This window comes from Miscanthus floridulus, chromosome 3 (assembly GCF_019320115.1).
Source record: "Miscanthus floridulus cultivar M001 chromosome 3, ASM1932011v1, whole genome shotgun sequence".
Taxonomy (NCBI): domain Eukaryota; kingdom Viridiplantae; phylum Streptophyta; class Magnoliopsida; order Poales; family Poaceae; genus Miscanthus; species Miscanthus floridulus.
This window is the reverse complement of record NC_089582.1, coordinates 84,420,357-84,435,237: the sequence shown is the minus strand read 5'-3', so window position 1 is coordinate 84,435,237 and position 14,881 is coordinate 84,420,357. Positions and strand designations below refer to the sequence as shown.

The 14,881-nt window shown below is 42.9% G+C and overlaps 1 protein-coding gene across 1 annotated transcript; it reads right to left on the bottom strand.

The window, feature by feature from the left end:
• Window positions 1–3,318: 3,318 nt before the first annotated feature.
• Window positions 3,319–4,537, bottom strand: LOC136546018 (uncharacterized). Its single transcript, XM_066537995.1, has one exon. The coding sequence runs from the start codon at window positions 4,422–4,424 to the stop codon at window positions 3,744–3,746; it is 681 nt and encodes a 226-aa protein (XP_066394092.1). The 5' UTR covers window positions 4,425–4,537; the 3' UTR covers window positions 3,319–3,743.
• Between the last annotated feature and the right edge of the window lie 10,344 nt (window positions 4,538–14,881).

Genomic DNA, 14,881 nt, shown 5'->3' with positions numbered 1-14,881 from the left:
TAACCTCAATCTAAACAAGGTCCTCGTCCGCTGCTGCACTTCATTGTTCATTCCAGAAACACGACCACGGTGCCATTCTTTCTTTCTTTCGAACACAGATAATCGTTGGTGCCGGAAATGAAATGAAGATAAATAAAATGAGTTATTGTGACTATCTAATCTGGTCAACTGCTATTCTGCTACAGTCATTCCAGACTTCAGTTGAGCCTCCCTTTGCATAATCATCCCATTTCTTTTTTCTTCTTTTTTATTAGGGGAATGGAGACACCTGTAGGAGTTCAAGTGTATGCTGTACTTATTTAAATATGATTTCTGATGTAGTAATATAGGATTCGGAAAAAGAAGAAGAAGATTGATTATAGTGTTGCGCTATTGGCGCACATAGATGAACAGCAGGATTGATCGAATAGTTAATCGCCGTGCAATTAGTTTAAGCATCTTCCAACCGTGGAGATGTTGCCATCAGGACCTGTTGTGTTGTGCTAGGTGATATGCTAGGCAACCAGTTGCTGGCACAGAATGGGGCCCAGCGTACGCTTTTGTTTCCCTACCTGCCCTGTCTGTTTTGAAGTTTTGTCTGGTCTATGGTCGTGTTCGGCGGAGATTTCGTGGTCACCAGTAGCATCCTCGATCTAGAGCTGTAAATATATTATTATTATTATTATTATTATTATTATTATTATTATTATTATTATTATTATTATTATTATTGTTGTTGTTGTTGTTAAGTAGTACATTTACAAAACTTGTTTTATTTAATTTTTAGATTAAATAAAATGTTTAAACCATATTAATATAATTTATAAATTATAGAGCTGTGCCAATACAGCATTAGATCCTTTTTTTTTCCTGCTCTGATGCGCTGCACAAGGCATGTTTTGTGATACGGGGTTGACACAACAACTGCAGTGGACTTTTTTAAAAAAAATCGTGGGAGGTTGACCTGAGGAAGCGAATATAATGTTTGGTTGGATATAATATTTAGAAGCTTTGGTTACTTCCTCGAATAGAGAAATCCATGGTTGCATTGTTTTTTAAGCACTTCTTCTATATTTCAGATGTCTAAATTTTAAATGACTTCAGCCAACACTTTTGTACTACCAACTAGTACAAGTAAATTATTAATTTTGTTTATTATTTTGTCTTTGTGTCGTAATATATTAAATTTTTGTCATTTTCTGACTATATAAACATTTGTAAATTGTTAATTCTCTTTGTGCCAACACAAATTAGACTTGGCAAGGTTTGTGGCTTTGTCTAATAGTTTTTTTTAATCTCAGAACTGAAAAATGCAGATTGTACCTAAAGCTACAATTTGAATATAAAATATATGCAATAACTGTATATTGGAATGAAGTGTTGAAGGCCTATATACTTGGTGCAACCACCCATGAGTATAAAATGAAGCTTCGAGGGCCAGTGTCACTTCCTGTTCCCCAATCGACGTAGTTTCATCTTTCTCACCCCATGACCAGAAGCCTCATCGCCCGACACCTCGCGCCTTTTGTAGAATCTTTTTCGCATGACAAGTTGGCAACAAGTTTCATGTTGAGTTAGAGGTTTTTTTTCTTTGAATTAAAAGTGTCGCGAGTATCCTAGTTAGTGAGTACCCCCTCCGTCCGAAAATAAGTGCCGCCGTTCTCATTTCTTGAGGAGTCAAACATTTTTAACTGTAACCAAATATACAAAAGATATTATTATTTATAGATCTTTGAATATATTTTTATAATAAACTTATTTGGAGATAGAAATATTGATAACATTTTCTATAAATCTAGTCAAACTTAAGAAAGTTTGATCGACACGAAAACCATATCAACACTTGTTTGGGGATGGAGGGAGTAGTAAGGTGGGGGTTTTTTTTTTTTTTTGCCACACTTCTTATTTAGTTGAAAATCTGAAAATCGCTTGTATGCCATGTATTTACAACGGAGAAAGCACTATATATATATATATATATATATATATATATATATATATAAATCGTTATATTAAAAATAGTTTAATGTGTCTTTGCCGTATATTGTTTGCCAAGTGCAGACAGCCCTGCGTATATAAATCGTTATATTAAAAATAGTTTAATGTGTCTTTGCCGTATATTGTTTGCCAAGTGCAGACAGCCCTGCGTGATGTGCCTGCAGCTTGCAGCCTGCAGCCACGCGCAGGATGCATGGTTCCGTCCAGTTTTTAGAACGCCATCCACGGTCCACCCCAACGCCGACCTCACCAGCGCGAGTGAGAAGGAGTTCTACCTTCCCGCTTTGAGTGGTCTGGATTTTACAGTATAGTACTCGTATGTAGGAAACACGTTTATTTGAAAAACACAAAGGATGAAGATCCGGTGAGAGTGCAGCAGGTCGTCGGCAGGCTTGAAAAGGTGCACACCACAGCACTGCTAACCGCTTTCGCCTTTTTGGAGGCAACAAATCGCCTCTTCACACCGTATTTGGTATTTGCAGGTTCAGTTATTATACTCCTATTTTCAACAAAGAGTCGAGCGTAAAACGCATTACTAGTAACAAGAGTCGAGCGTACAACTCTGCTGCCTCTGCATCTTATGTGCTTGTGATCAGTCTATACATGTTTACGCAGAATAAGCTTGTGTTTGCAGATGCCTAAACCGCTGACACCGCGTGCTAGGCTACCAGCAGACAGAGACGAACATGATGATTAATTGCAGCAGCTTATTAGTTTAGGCATCTTCCATCCGTGGACGTGGAGAAGACACGCCATGGGCAGGCTCCACCACTGCATGCGATGCCCAGTTTCCTGCAGATGACTCTCCTATAAAAAAAAAAAACTGTCCCACCCCAAACTGAAATTAGTATTAGTACTAGTTCCTTAACTGAACATCGTCGAACCCTCAACCTTATCCAGTGCGTGTCGTGTGTGAACCTGAACCATTTGGGTTGTCCATGCATCGTAATTGTAATCTACTCCTACTAAAGAGCAACAAGATATACCGCGTTCTGCCTCGGTCTCATCCACAGGAGATGAAACTAGTACTCGTAACCTGGCTGGCTGCGCAACATGGCACGAAAGAGAAAGGCGTTTACCTCTCATCATGTGACTGTCAAGCGGCAACCGCGGCTACGTGTTCGTACGCACACGCACCGCTTTTTTTCTGCTATCTATCACCGATTTGGGACGGAGCCACAAGCATGTCAATCGTAGAGATTTCGTAGGATATCCCAACCTGGAGCAAGCCAGGGGCCGTTTGGTTTGTTGAATCTTGACCGAAACTGAATGAAAACACTGTTCTGACTGAATTATTGTGAGAAAAAAATACTATTCTAACTGAAAAAAACAAACGGGAAAAAATCCCAAGGCGATTTCACCATTTTCCTTCTCTTTATTGATCACCGCATGAATCAAAGAATGGCGGTACAAATTGCGTGCGTGCAAGGTGCATATCATCAGTCATCACCAGTACAGGTAAAAACATGTGCAGCTGCATCATGCATTTCTAACCCACCCGCCCCAGGTAGTGCATCCTCCCGCACCAGCCCCATTTTTTTTTTCTTTTTTTTTCCTGCTAAAAAATAATGTTGTCCCCAACCAATCCGGCGCGGCGCCTAACCAAGTCCCCCCCACCCCCCGGCCTATTCATCGGCCCGTTCCTCCCCCTCGCTTACAGGTGGGCCCCCAACACGGAATCGGCATCTCCAGCTGGTCGCCCTGTGGCATATTCACATCGGACACCAACCACCCCCGTTTGCCCGCAGCCCCGTTGCCGTTCCGTTTCACTGGCGCGTGTGAGAGAGGGGAACGGCACGCCGCCGGCGCCGCTGCTGCGACGCGTGCTCGCGCCGCCACCCGACGACGACCTGGTCCGCCTCCGCCTCCGCGGCCGCGCCGTCGCGGCGGCAGCCGCCTTCGTCGGCGCTGCAGGCGGCGGCCCACCACGGGTCGCCGCTGGCCGTGCTGGCGCCCCACAGCCGGACAGCAGCGGGGAAAGCTCCTCCGGTGGCGCTGCTGACACCTCCTCCGATACCCGAGGCGCAGCCGGAGAAGCGGCGCGGGAGGCCCTGCCAGGTCCGGACCACGGCACCGCCCCAGGGGAAGACGCCGTCCGCGGCCCCCTCGTAGAACCCGATCCGCTTCAGATCCTCCGCATCCTCGTCGCCGGAGGAACTGGCGTCCGCCTCCTCCTCGTCTGAGCTCTCGTCTTCGTCATCGGAGCCATCCTCGTCGCCGGACGAGTAGTAGGTGCCGATGTGCGACTGGATGACCTCCTTCCCGCGGGACCGGAGGCGCAGCACGATGACCTGAAGGCGGCGCAGCAGGCTGGGCAGCGTGGCCAGCGCCGCCAGCGCCACGGCCAGCGGCGCCCACATCTCTGCCAGCAGCGCCGCGGCCATCGCCGGCGCCCGCGAGAACCGCCCCAGCCCGGCCTCCAGCATCGCCGCGGCCGCCGTCTCCATCCCTCCGCCGCCCGCCGTCGACCAGACCAACAAACAACCCCCCAAATGGAAAAATTTTAAAAAAGAAAAATCGCGTCGCTCGTGTGAAGCAAGAGGACGGATGCGATGCGAGGAAATGGGGAAGGCAGCGAGCGAGGCGACGGCGTCGCTTTAAAGCCACACACGGGGCTAGGCGGGCGTTTTAAAATTCCCGTTATGCCCACCGTGGGGGCACGGTGTCAGTGAATCAAGGCTCAGGGGCCCAGAAGAAAAGGTCGCAGGCAGCAGAGAGCCAGTAGGCGCGGGTGGGACGGAACAGCAGCAGCCGCTGCGCACCCACGTTGAAAGCGTGGGCCGGCGCGTACGAAAAAGCGCGCGCTGGAGGTGCATGATACGTGGGTCCGGCGGACGACCTGGGCCCACGCATGCCTGTCTCGGTATGAAACGGAGCTGGTGCGCTGGGCCCGGACTCGCGACAGAGATGGCGTCTCGGGGCAAGCGACGCGCTGGGCGCGGTGACTCAGCAGCAGCCCGGAGGGCACGTGCGACGGCGAGGCTGACCGGTTACGACGCCGCGTGTAGGTGATGGGCCCCGCCGGGCGGGCTTGGAGCTAGGCCACGTTTAGGGTCCTTTTAGATGGTGAAAATTTTTTGCAAAATGCACTGTGTTTAATCATAGTCTAATTAGGCTTAAAAGATTCGTCTCTTGAATTTCGTCTAAACTGTGTAATTAGTTTTATTTTTTATTTATATTTAATGCTTCATGCATGCGTCCAAAGATTCGATGTGACGGGAAATCTGAAAAATTTTGCAAAATTTTTTGCAACTAAACTGGACCTTAGTTCGGTAGAATCGTCGCCGCTAAATACACTGTAGGTACAGTGCTGTTTTGTTTTTATTTGGTACTAATTGTCCTATCGTTGACTAATTAGGCTTAAAACGTTCGCCTCGCAAAGTACAACCAAACTGTACAATTAGTTTTTTTGATTTTGTCAATATTTAGTACTCCATACATGTACCGCAAGTTTGATATGACGGAGAATCTTCTTTTGCACAGTGTTAAAGTTAGAAATTTGGTGGAACTAAACGGGCCCCTACACGTAGATGCATGGCCGTTTTCTGCAGATCACGGGTGAGTCAGCGTCGCGTGTGCACGCGTGGGGACGGACGGCCGTGGGGGCGGTCAGCCTGGATCCTGCGGTGGAGACGCACCGGGCGTCCGCGATCGGTGCTCAGCCACTAGGTCTCTGACACGTCGGATCCCTTGTCGCCTCATCTCGTCTCTCTGCATCGGGGAGAGCTGTGGCCTGTGTGGTGTAAGTACGGTTGCTTCTATTGGCTTCGATTTTCGTTTGATTTCTTGTTAGGCCGCGTTTAGTTCCGAAAATTTTTGGCTTTGGGCTACTGTAGCACTTTCGTTTGTATTTAGTAAAAATTGTTTAATTATGGACTATTTAGGCTTAAAAGATTCGTCTCGCCAATTACAGGCAAACTGTGCAATTAGTTATTCTTTTTACCTATATTTAATGCTCCATACATATGCCGCAAGATTTGATGTGACGGAAAATCTTGAAAATTTTTTATTTTTGGGTGGGATCTAAACATGGCCTTAGTAGAAGTAGAGTGGCTTATCCGGTTGGACGACTTGTTGGCTACATAAATTCTACTAGTACTTTTCTGCTTCCAGAAAAAGAACGACTTTATTTCGCTTTTGCGTTCTACGTGGATGTGAAGTAAACGTGTTTTGTTTCGACTGAGTCCACTAGTTTCATTACACGACCACTGCTACACAATGTGATCCATTGAGATGTAAGGAAAAGCTTCGAATTTGTTCTTAAATTTTCACGGAATCTCCAAAATGGTTTGGGCAAACTAATTGATTGTGTGGTAACAACACAAGAGCTTGGTGACAACAAAGCCTATGTGTCGTACCAGTGCCAGACACAGATGACATTTAGGCCTTGTTCGTTTCATGTCTAGACCATGAGGATTGAGGGGGATCGGAATGGATCGAAGATTATTTGAACTTGTAGCCTGTAGGGGGATTTAATCCCCTCAATCTCTCTGAATCCCCTTGGTTTTGGGACAAAACAAGCAGGGCCTTAGGGGGGAGGATTCATCTTCAACCTTCATGTCTAATTTGGACTCTTGATCCTAGAATTAAGTGGCATATTCAAATAACATCTCCATGAACTCTAGACCCTAAAAAAAGTTTGGGATCTCCTGGTAATATGAGTTTCCAAACTAGCCCTCAATAAGGAGTAGCACCTCTAGCCTTTTCTTCCTCCCTTGCATTTATCAGAGTTTCATAGGGCTCGAGGGAGCTTCATGGACTACCAGATCCTAGGAGGAGCTTGAGCCCCTTGTTGCTCCATTAAATCCGCCCTTGTGTTGTAGGCACAATGTACATTATTATTTTTTTCTACGTTGTACCGTTAAATTTTTGTTCAGCATGAAGAAATGTGTTGTTGCTTGCGGAGCTATGATTGACTATCTAGCCTGCATATTAATTGTATGATCATATCTTGCAAGCAAATACATAAAACAAGTTCTGTGGCCATAAATAAATATATGGCGAAAGCTGAGACATTACTACACTTCTCCATTTCTTTCCTTCTCTATTTGTACAAAGTACAAAACCATGAATGTCAACATTACTTCTCTTGCGTAAAGCAAGCCTGAGTCTCTTCACCAGATGTTTCACAAAGACGATGTTATAAAGGGAGGGAAATGAGCAATGGGCACCATAAATTTTTGCGTACATGGTTCTCTTACTGCTTTTGCCTTTTGAAGTCTAAGTTGTAACTCAACTTATCTGACTACGGGATGTGTATCAAATGGAACTAAAAAGAATGTCTACTTTATTGTATATATATACTAACTACTAATGGAATGAATAATAACAAGCACAGTTGAAACTTTGTTCCCTTATCTAAAAAAAATAAGAAGCACGGTCATAACTACTTTTGTGAAGGATAGCGATGTGTTTCAGTGCATTTGTGGGGCATTATGGATCTAACGTTTTCTTCGTGCTCTCATGAAAGACTGAGAGACTTAGGCTCATTTTTAGGTAGTGAGTTTGAATTCAAGCTTGAAATCTTAAATAAAGGTAATCGTTATATATGAATGACTAATAGTATATTTACCATACATTACCTTTGTCCTAAAATAAAGGACTTATGAGTTTGCTCTAAGTCGGACTATTTTAGGTTAAATCAAATTTATTGAGAAGAGAGAGAACATCTACAACATCAAAATTGTAAAATATGAAAATATATTTCAAAATAAATAATGATATAAATATTATTTTTCTTTCTAAAAGTTTAGCCTCACTTGGAAAAGTTTAACTTAGAACATATTTAAAAGCCAATACATTTGGGAGGAGACATATAGGATATATGTGTTTTATTAGCCATCAAATGTGCCACGAATTGGAGGGTCAAAATGTCAATATAGAGTTGACCTTGTAAACCTCCACCAAAAACAAAAAAAAAGAAAAAAAATACAAAGTGTGTTTATTACTATACTATATATTTAGTTTACATGCATTGTGCTAGAATATAACTTATTCTTTTTTCCTCAAGTTTTTTGTCATGTAAAGTCCTTTTTTTACATTCAACTTTCATGCAATTTGATCTTACAACCTAAACTATGAAATCAGGTAGCAGACACTTCCAACTATTGAACCAGATAAATTTGATCCTTTGGCTGATTTAAAAGGTGGTTTTCTATTTTGTAAAAATAATAAAAATCTAGTTTAATCTCTAAAAAACCTAACTAATTTATTTTAAATAAAAAAGTGAAACTGGTACCAACTTTCTTCTAAAAAATTATCAATTTACTGGTGCTCTCTGTTTGGAGTTATTGGAACATATTTATTTTATAAATAAATAATGATCATGACGAGTAATAAAGCAACAGGAATTGAAATAATTAAGTTCCAAATAACTCTGAATATATCACAAATAGATAGATAACAACTTTAGAAAAAAAAATGATACTTGTTTTGTATTTCTCTAATTTAAAATATTTTTTTATGAATTTTAGGTAAACTAGTTTTTTTTTTTACAAAATAGAAAATCACCTTTGGAACCAGCAAAAGGATCAAACTTGTCCGCTTTTGACATTAATTTTGTGGGTGTCCGGACCTAGTTCTACAGCTCAAGGTTAAAATTAGACAATCGTGGAAATTGAAAGTTGAAAAATAGACTTTATCCTTTTTTTGTCTCGTTTCATATCGGTGATATGTAGTTAGAGCTGGTTTGGGCTTGGCTCCAACTCTAATGACATCCTTGGTATTCAGTATTCACCGTGTTCTGTTGGACTGGTTTGGCTTATAAGTCATGGCTGAAAGTACTGTTGTCTGGTTTGGTATAAGAGAAAAATATTGTTCGTTGGCTGATAAGCCATGGCTTATAAGCCAAATTACGACCAAACGAACAAGCTGATTAGATGTCCGGCAGGCAAGTTTGTCGAATTTTTAGGATCTATACATGGAGCCATGTATTTTGTGTTTGGTACACCCATTTGTTAGTCGAGATATTGCAATGATGAAGTAGTAGTTGCTTCCACTCTAAAAAAGGAAGAAACAAATTACTACCGAAAACTGAGAAAAAGGTGTGTACCAGAAAAAAAAACTGAGAAAAAGGGAATAATCGATATCCTCTGAGATATATACAAAAAAGAAAGATCGTAGAATCCTACAAGTACATGATCTTAATTCTCTGCTACAGCGGCACCACATAAACTCCTGCAAACCAGAAAGTTAGGCATGTACAGCCATCAGGCACCACAAGAACTCAGAAGAATCCATCTTGCAGCTATTGATTGGAACTCCACCGAAAGGTTGGATAGCAGATGCCTTTATTTAGAAGCCCATCATGTGTTTATGACGAGTGGGATAATTAATCAGCGTCCAACTGGAATACTGCAGCTGGCCACAAATATTGATGATAACTACTACGTATACTCCTACATTGACACATAAGATTAGTATTTCTATATAGTATATAATGAATACCGCTGCGTATTTTATTTGATCATAAATTTCTCCTTTTTGAGATAGGCACAGGAACTTTCAAAATTAATCATGAACTGGTATCCTCGGCCACCACCAAATGCATAAAATTTCAATCAATTATAATAACAGAATCGGACGTGTCGGACGTGGCTCTCAATCCTGCGCAGCGACCGGCCTCTAAAAAAAATTTCCCACTCTGCTCATCCGCCCGTCGCGGCGTGGCTGAGCATTTCCAGGCCGCTCATCTGTCCGCCCCGCCGCGCCCGTTCCCCCACCACGCCCCACCCCAGCCGCTGCATCGTAACATGTCCTTCCCCCTACCGCGCCGCACCCCATCGCCGGCTACGCCGCGCCCCATCTTCTATGAGCAGACGACGCTGGACGACTGCGACCGAGGGAGCAGCGGCGCTGGAGTAGCCGCAACACGGTTGCGCCGACGATGCGAGCCTGGGCTGCAAACAAGCGTTGGGGAATCATAGGAGGGCCACGCCACTGCTGCACCGGCGAGCTCCATGCGCCACTGCCGACCTCCGTGCCGGCGTCGAGCTCAGCAATGACGAGCGTCCATTCGTCGAAGCAGCAATGTGACATTGTGTTGATAGCGCATGTTGCAAGCGTATGTTTTAAGTGTTTCATATATTTTGCCCGGATGTTGCAAGTGTTTCATCTGCATGTTGCAAAAAGTAGATCGGGATGTTACAAGTGTTTCAGAGGTATGTTGTGCAAGTGTTTGTTCCCAATGTTTCATCTATTCAGACGTATGTTGCAAACATTTTATTTGGATGTTACATATGTTTCACGCATATGTTCCAAGTGTTTTATCTGTATGTTGCGTATGTTTGTAATGGTTTTTAAGCATTTCCAGGTGTTTTTACAAGTGTTTTCGGACGCATGTTTCATGTGTTTCATCTATCTTCTTTTGTATGTTGTAAGTGTTGCATTTGGATGTTTCAAAAGTAGATTGGGGTGTGGCACATGGGATGCACGTGGAAAGCGGTAGAAGGTGCGCAGCGTGGGCCCCTGCAAGGGTGCGCGAAATGCATGCACGTGTGGGCGACGTCTAAGCATGAAAGCTCTAGTTTGGTTTTGGTGAATTGATAAAATCCTAAGTGCTAACCTAGTTTATCAAAGTGGTTATGAGATAGGCAGCACTACTCCAAGTGGTCAAGCAAATGAAGATCATGACTTGATGATGGTGATACCATGGTGATGATCAAGTGCTTGAACTTGGAAAAGAAGTAAGAGAAAAACAAAAAACTCAGGGCAAAGGTGAAATTGTTAGGAGCTTTTTCGTTTAGTGATCGAGACACTTAGAGAGTGTGATCACATTTAGGTTCGATAGCCATATTATTAAGAGGGGTGAAACTCGTATCGAAATACGGTTATCAAAGTGCCACTAGATGCTCTAACGCATTGCATATGCATTTAGGATCTAGTGGAAAGCTAACACCCTTGAAATGTTTATGAAAATATGCTAACACACATGCACAAAGATGATACACATTGTGTTTAGCACTTGGGAGCAAGGGTTCGTAACTTCACTGGTGGAGTGTCCGCCCGTAGAGTGCGGACAGTCCGATGATGCCACCGGCGCCCTATATAGAAAAGACGGGGTTTCACAGAGTGCACCGGACGTTGGAGCGTCCGGTCAGTGGCGCACAGTGAAGGCCGCCCTCGATCTCTTGACTAGACACAGGCGACCGAACTCTGGCTAAACACTGTTCAGCGTCCGGTCCTGCTGATGTGGCGGCGCACAGAGAAGTCAGTGAGTGACTGGACGCTGGGCGAGTCTGGTCGGGCATGACTGGACGCGTCCGGTCGCAAATTTCTACCATTGGAACCTTACTAGAAGTGACCAGACGTTGGGGTTCTACGTCTGGTTGTGATTGAACTGACGCGTCCAGTCACGAGTGGAACCTTACTGGAAATGACGGGACATTGGGGTCCTGTGTTCGGTCCTACACTGTAGAGCGTCTAGTCACAACTTAAATGCACTGATGACCGTTAAGATCGGACGATCAGCATTTGAAGCAGGGGCCACGTGGCGTGCATCGCACGACCGGACGCCGGGGTCCTACGTTCGGTCAATCTGACCGGCACGTCCGGTCATCCTAATTTTTCAGTGAACAGAGAGCCAACGGCTCTATTCATGGGGGCTCTCTATTTAAGCCTGATGGCCGGCTCAACCGCACTCTCTTGGTCATTTGCATTGATATAGCAACCTTATGAGCTTAGCCAAAGCCCTCCCACTCATCTCCATCATAGATTCATTATCTTTGTGAGATTGGTAGTGAATCCAAGTGCATTGCTTGAGTGTTTGCATCTAGGGGCACTTGGTGTTCGTGTTTCGCTGCGGGATTCTCTTGTTACTCTTGGTGGTTGCCGTCACCTAGATGGCTTGGAGCAGCAAGGATAGTCGAGCGGAGGTTGGTGATTGTCTCCGGCTCCAATCGTGGTGATTGTGAGGGGTTCTTGACCTTTCCCGGCGGAGAGCCAAAAGGTACTCAAGTAAATTGCTCGTGGCTTGTGTGATCCTCATCTTGTGTTGGTTGTGCGACACCCTATTGAGGGTTTGGCGTGTGATACCATTTAGCGCGTGAACCTCCAAGTGAGTGAATCGCCACAACGAGGACTGGCTTGTCGGTAAGCAAGTGAACCTCGGTAAAAAATCATTGTGTCATCATTTGATTCCGAGGTAATTGGTCTTCATTGGTATTCATTCTTGTGATTGATTGGTTCATTCCTCAATTCAGCGGTATAACCATCTTGCTCTCTCTCTTTATATTACCGCAAACTAGTTGTGCAAGCTTTTTAGTGTAGCTAGTCGTGAGAGCTTGTTAGTTTGGTTAGTGTGGCTCTTTAATTAGCCTTTGAGAGCACACTAACTTAGTGTAGTGACATAGCCATTGTGTGGATAGAAACTAGAATTGTGGTAGGTGGCTTATAATTTTAGTAAGCTAGCGCAACACTTGCTTCGCCTCATAATTGTCTAATCGGTTTGCTAAGTGTTGTTGTAGAAATTTTTAATAGGCTATTCAACCCCCCTCTAGCCATTAGGACCTTTCAAGGTGGCGCAGCCCCCACGTGGACACGTGGAAATGAATTGCAGTCGCAGGCGTTCGTTTAGACGTCCGGACGCTAGCAGTTTCGTAATAATAAATATTAGCCTATATATATATCCAAAGTAAAACTCTTGTTACCTGCACAATTTAATTATCATTTTTTATATATTGGTAATATAAGATCAGTATCATTAATATATTCATTATGAAAAATATTTCTAAATATAAAGCCTCTTTATAAGTAAACTTCTGTAGTACGTCCAAGTTTATATAAAAATACCAACAACTATAAAATCAAGTTAGTTCAATAAACACACCATGAAATATGTTTTAGGGCTTGCGTGGATTGAAGGGATTGCAAAGGAATCCAATTCCTATGTTTTTGCTTACATCACATGGTGTTTAAAATAGATGAATGAAGTTTTTCTTTCCTACGAAAAGGCTTGCTTTCCTTCATCAAATGGAGAATAAAGCCCTGTTCGGCTTATCACATATTCAGCTTGTTCGGCTTCTTTTTTCAGCCGGAACAGTATTTTTCTCTCACAACAATTCAGCCGGAACAGTGTTTTTCAGCCAGTTTCAGCCAAATTTCATACCAGCGAACGGGGCCAAAACATCCACTTCAAACTCTTGGAAAATTTCCAACATGTGAATGGAGAGATGAGTGACGGGCCAGAATCCTAAGGGGTCCCCACATGACCGACTACCCGCCATGGGTCTAGGCTAGCCCAAGGTCTGCTTGAAGACACGGAATAAGGTGACGTGATTTTCAAGTAATCAAGGACCGGCCTAGTTGGATTTTAGAAAAGTTAGTCTCTGTAATAGAACTAGAACTCCTTGATTGTATCCGACTAGGGCTAGAACATACGCCCTGTCCTCTGGACTATATAAAAAGAGGCAGGCGCACACCCCTTGTTCATCAATCAATCATACACAATACCCCAACGCAAAGGCACCACGCCTAACTGGACTAGGGTATTACGCTATTCTAGCGTCCTGAACTAGTATAAATTATTGTCTTTGTGTTTATTGTCTAATTCTGCATACGCTGAAGCTCCCTAAGCTCTGTCCCGGTAACCCCGTGACAGGTTGTTGGTCATTAAACGCCGACAATGAGCAAGCCCTTGTTCACTAGAACGGGGAATAAATATGTTCACACTCAGTCTTACAAAATTTCAGATTTTTCAGTCCTCCGTTTCCTACCTAGACCATTTTTCTATTTCTTTTTTTTTTATCTTCTCCGTTTTACATTCCTTGGTTCCAAAAGACACGACAGTGTATCCACCGAAGCAAAGTTAAAACGTTTGACTCCACCGAGCTATAGTGTTCTATAATTAATTTGGAACGCGGGAAGTATCCTACCAGACTTTATATTTCCGATATAACAAATTCGCACTAACTCCTTTGACAACCAAAAGATCAAGAGACCCAATGCAAATCAGTAAGTGCGAGAGTGATTACTCACTTGTAAATCAAAGAGCTCAAATCGCCTGATTGAGCTAGCAAAAATGAAATCATGCTTGGCCAGTCGGCGCTTTTTACAACTGGCAGCGGTTCAGACTTGACAAGGCCGTGCTAGCCGATCTCCTCATAATTCCATTAATGGCCCTGTTTGCTTCGCTGAAAAAAACAAGCTAAAATATTGTTCCGACTGATTTGTTGTGAGAGAAAAATACTATTTTAGCTGAAAAAACAACCTGAAAAATACATATTATAAGAGAAACAAACTTGACCTGTATATATGTATATGTATACCTAACATTAAAAGTGTGCATGGCACGCGTACTATAGAAGTATAGATACATAAATAGCATGAAAGCAACTACTTGTTTTTTTAGCAGAGAAAGCAACTACTTGATGGGCGCGCGTGCGCTATATAACACACACACACACACACACACACACACACACATATATATATATATATATATATATATATATATATATATATATATATATATATATATATATAACTACTACTCTGCAGCTGGCTATAGAAGAGCTGGTTATAGAATAACTTATTCTGTAGCTACTTTGAGTTACGATAATTACTATGTTAATTTACGAGATTATAGTAACTCCTTACTAAGTGGTTTACTATAACGTTACGGTAAATATCGCCATGTATAATAGTAACACAACTGTCGTAAATATGTATTGACATTATCGTAAATTAATATATAAAATTATCGTAAATAGAGGTAGCTACAGAATAACTTATTTTGTAGCTGGAAACTGAATATACTCTCCATATATATATATACACACACACACGCTGGTCGTGTGTATGCCTGCTGGAGTATAATAGAGTAGGCCTATTTGGTGTACACTGCTGTCAGTGACACCGACGCTTAACCGCAAGTGGTTATTGTTGCATTAACAAATCTGATAAAAAT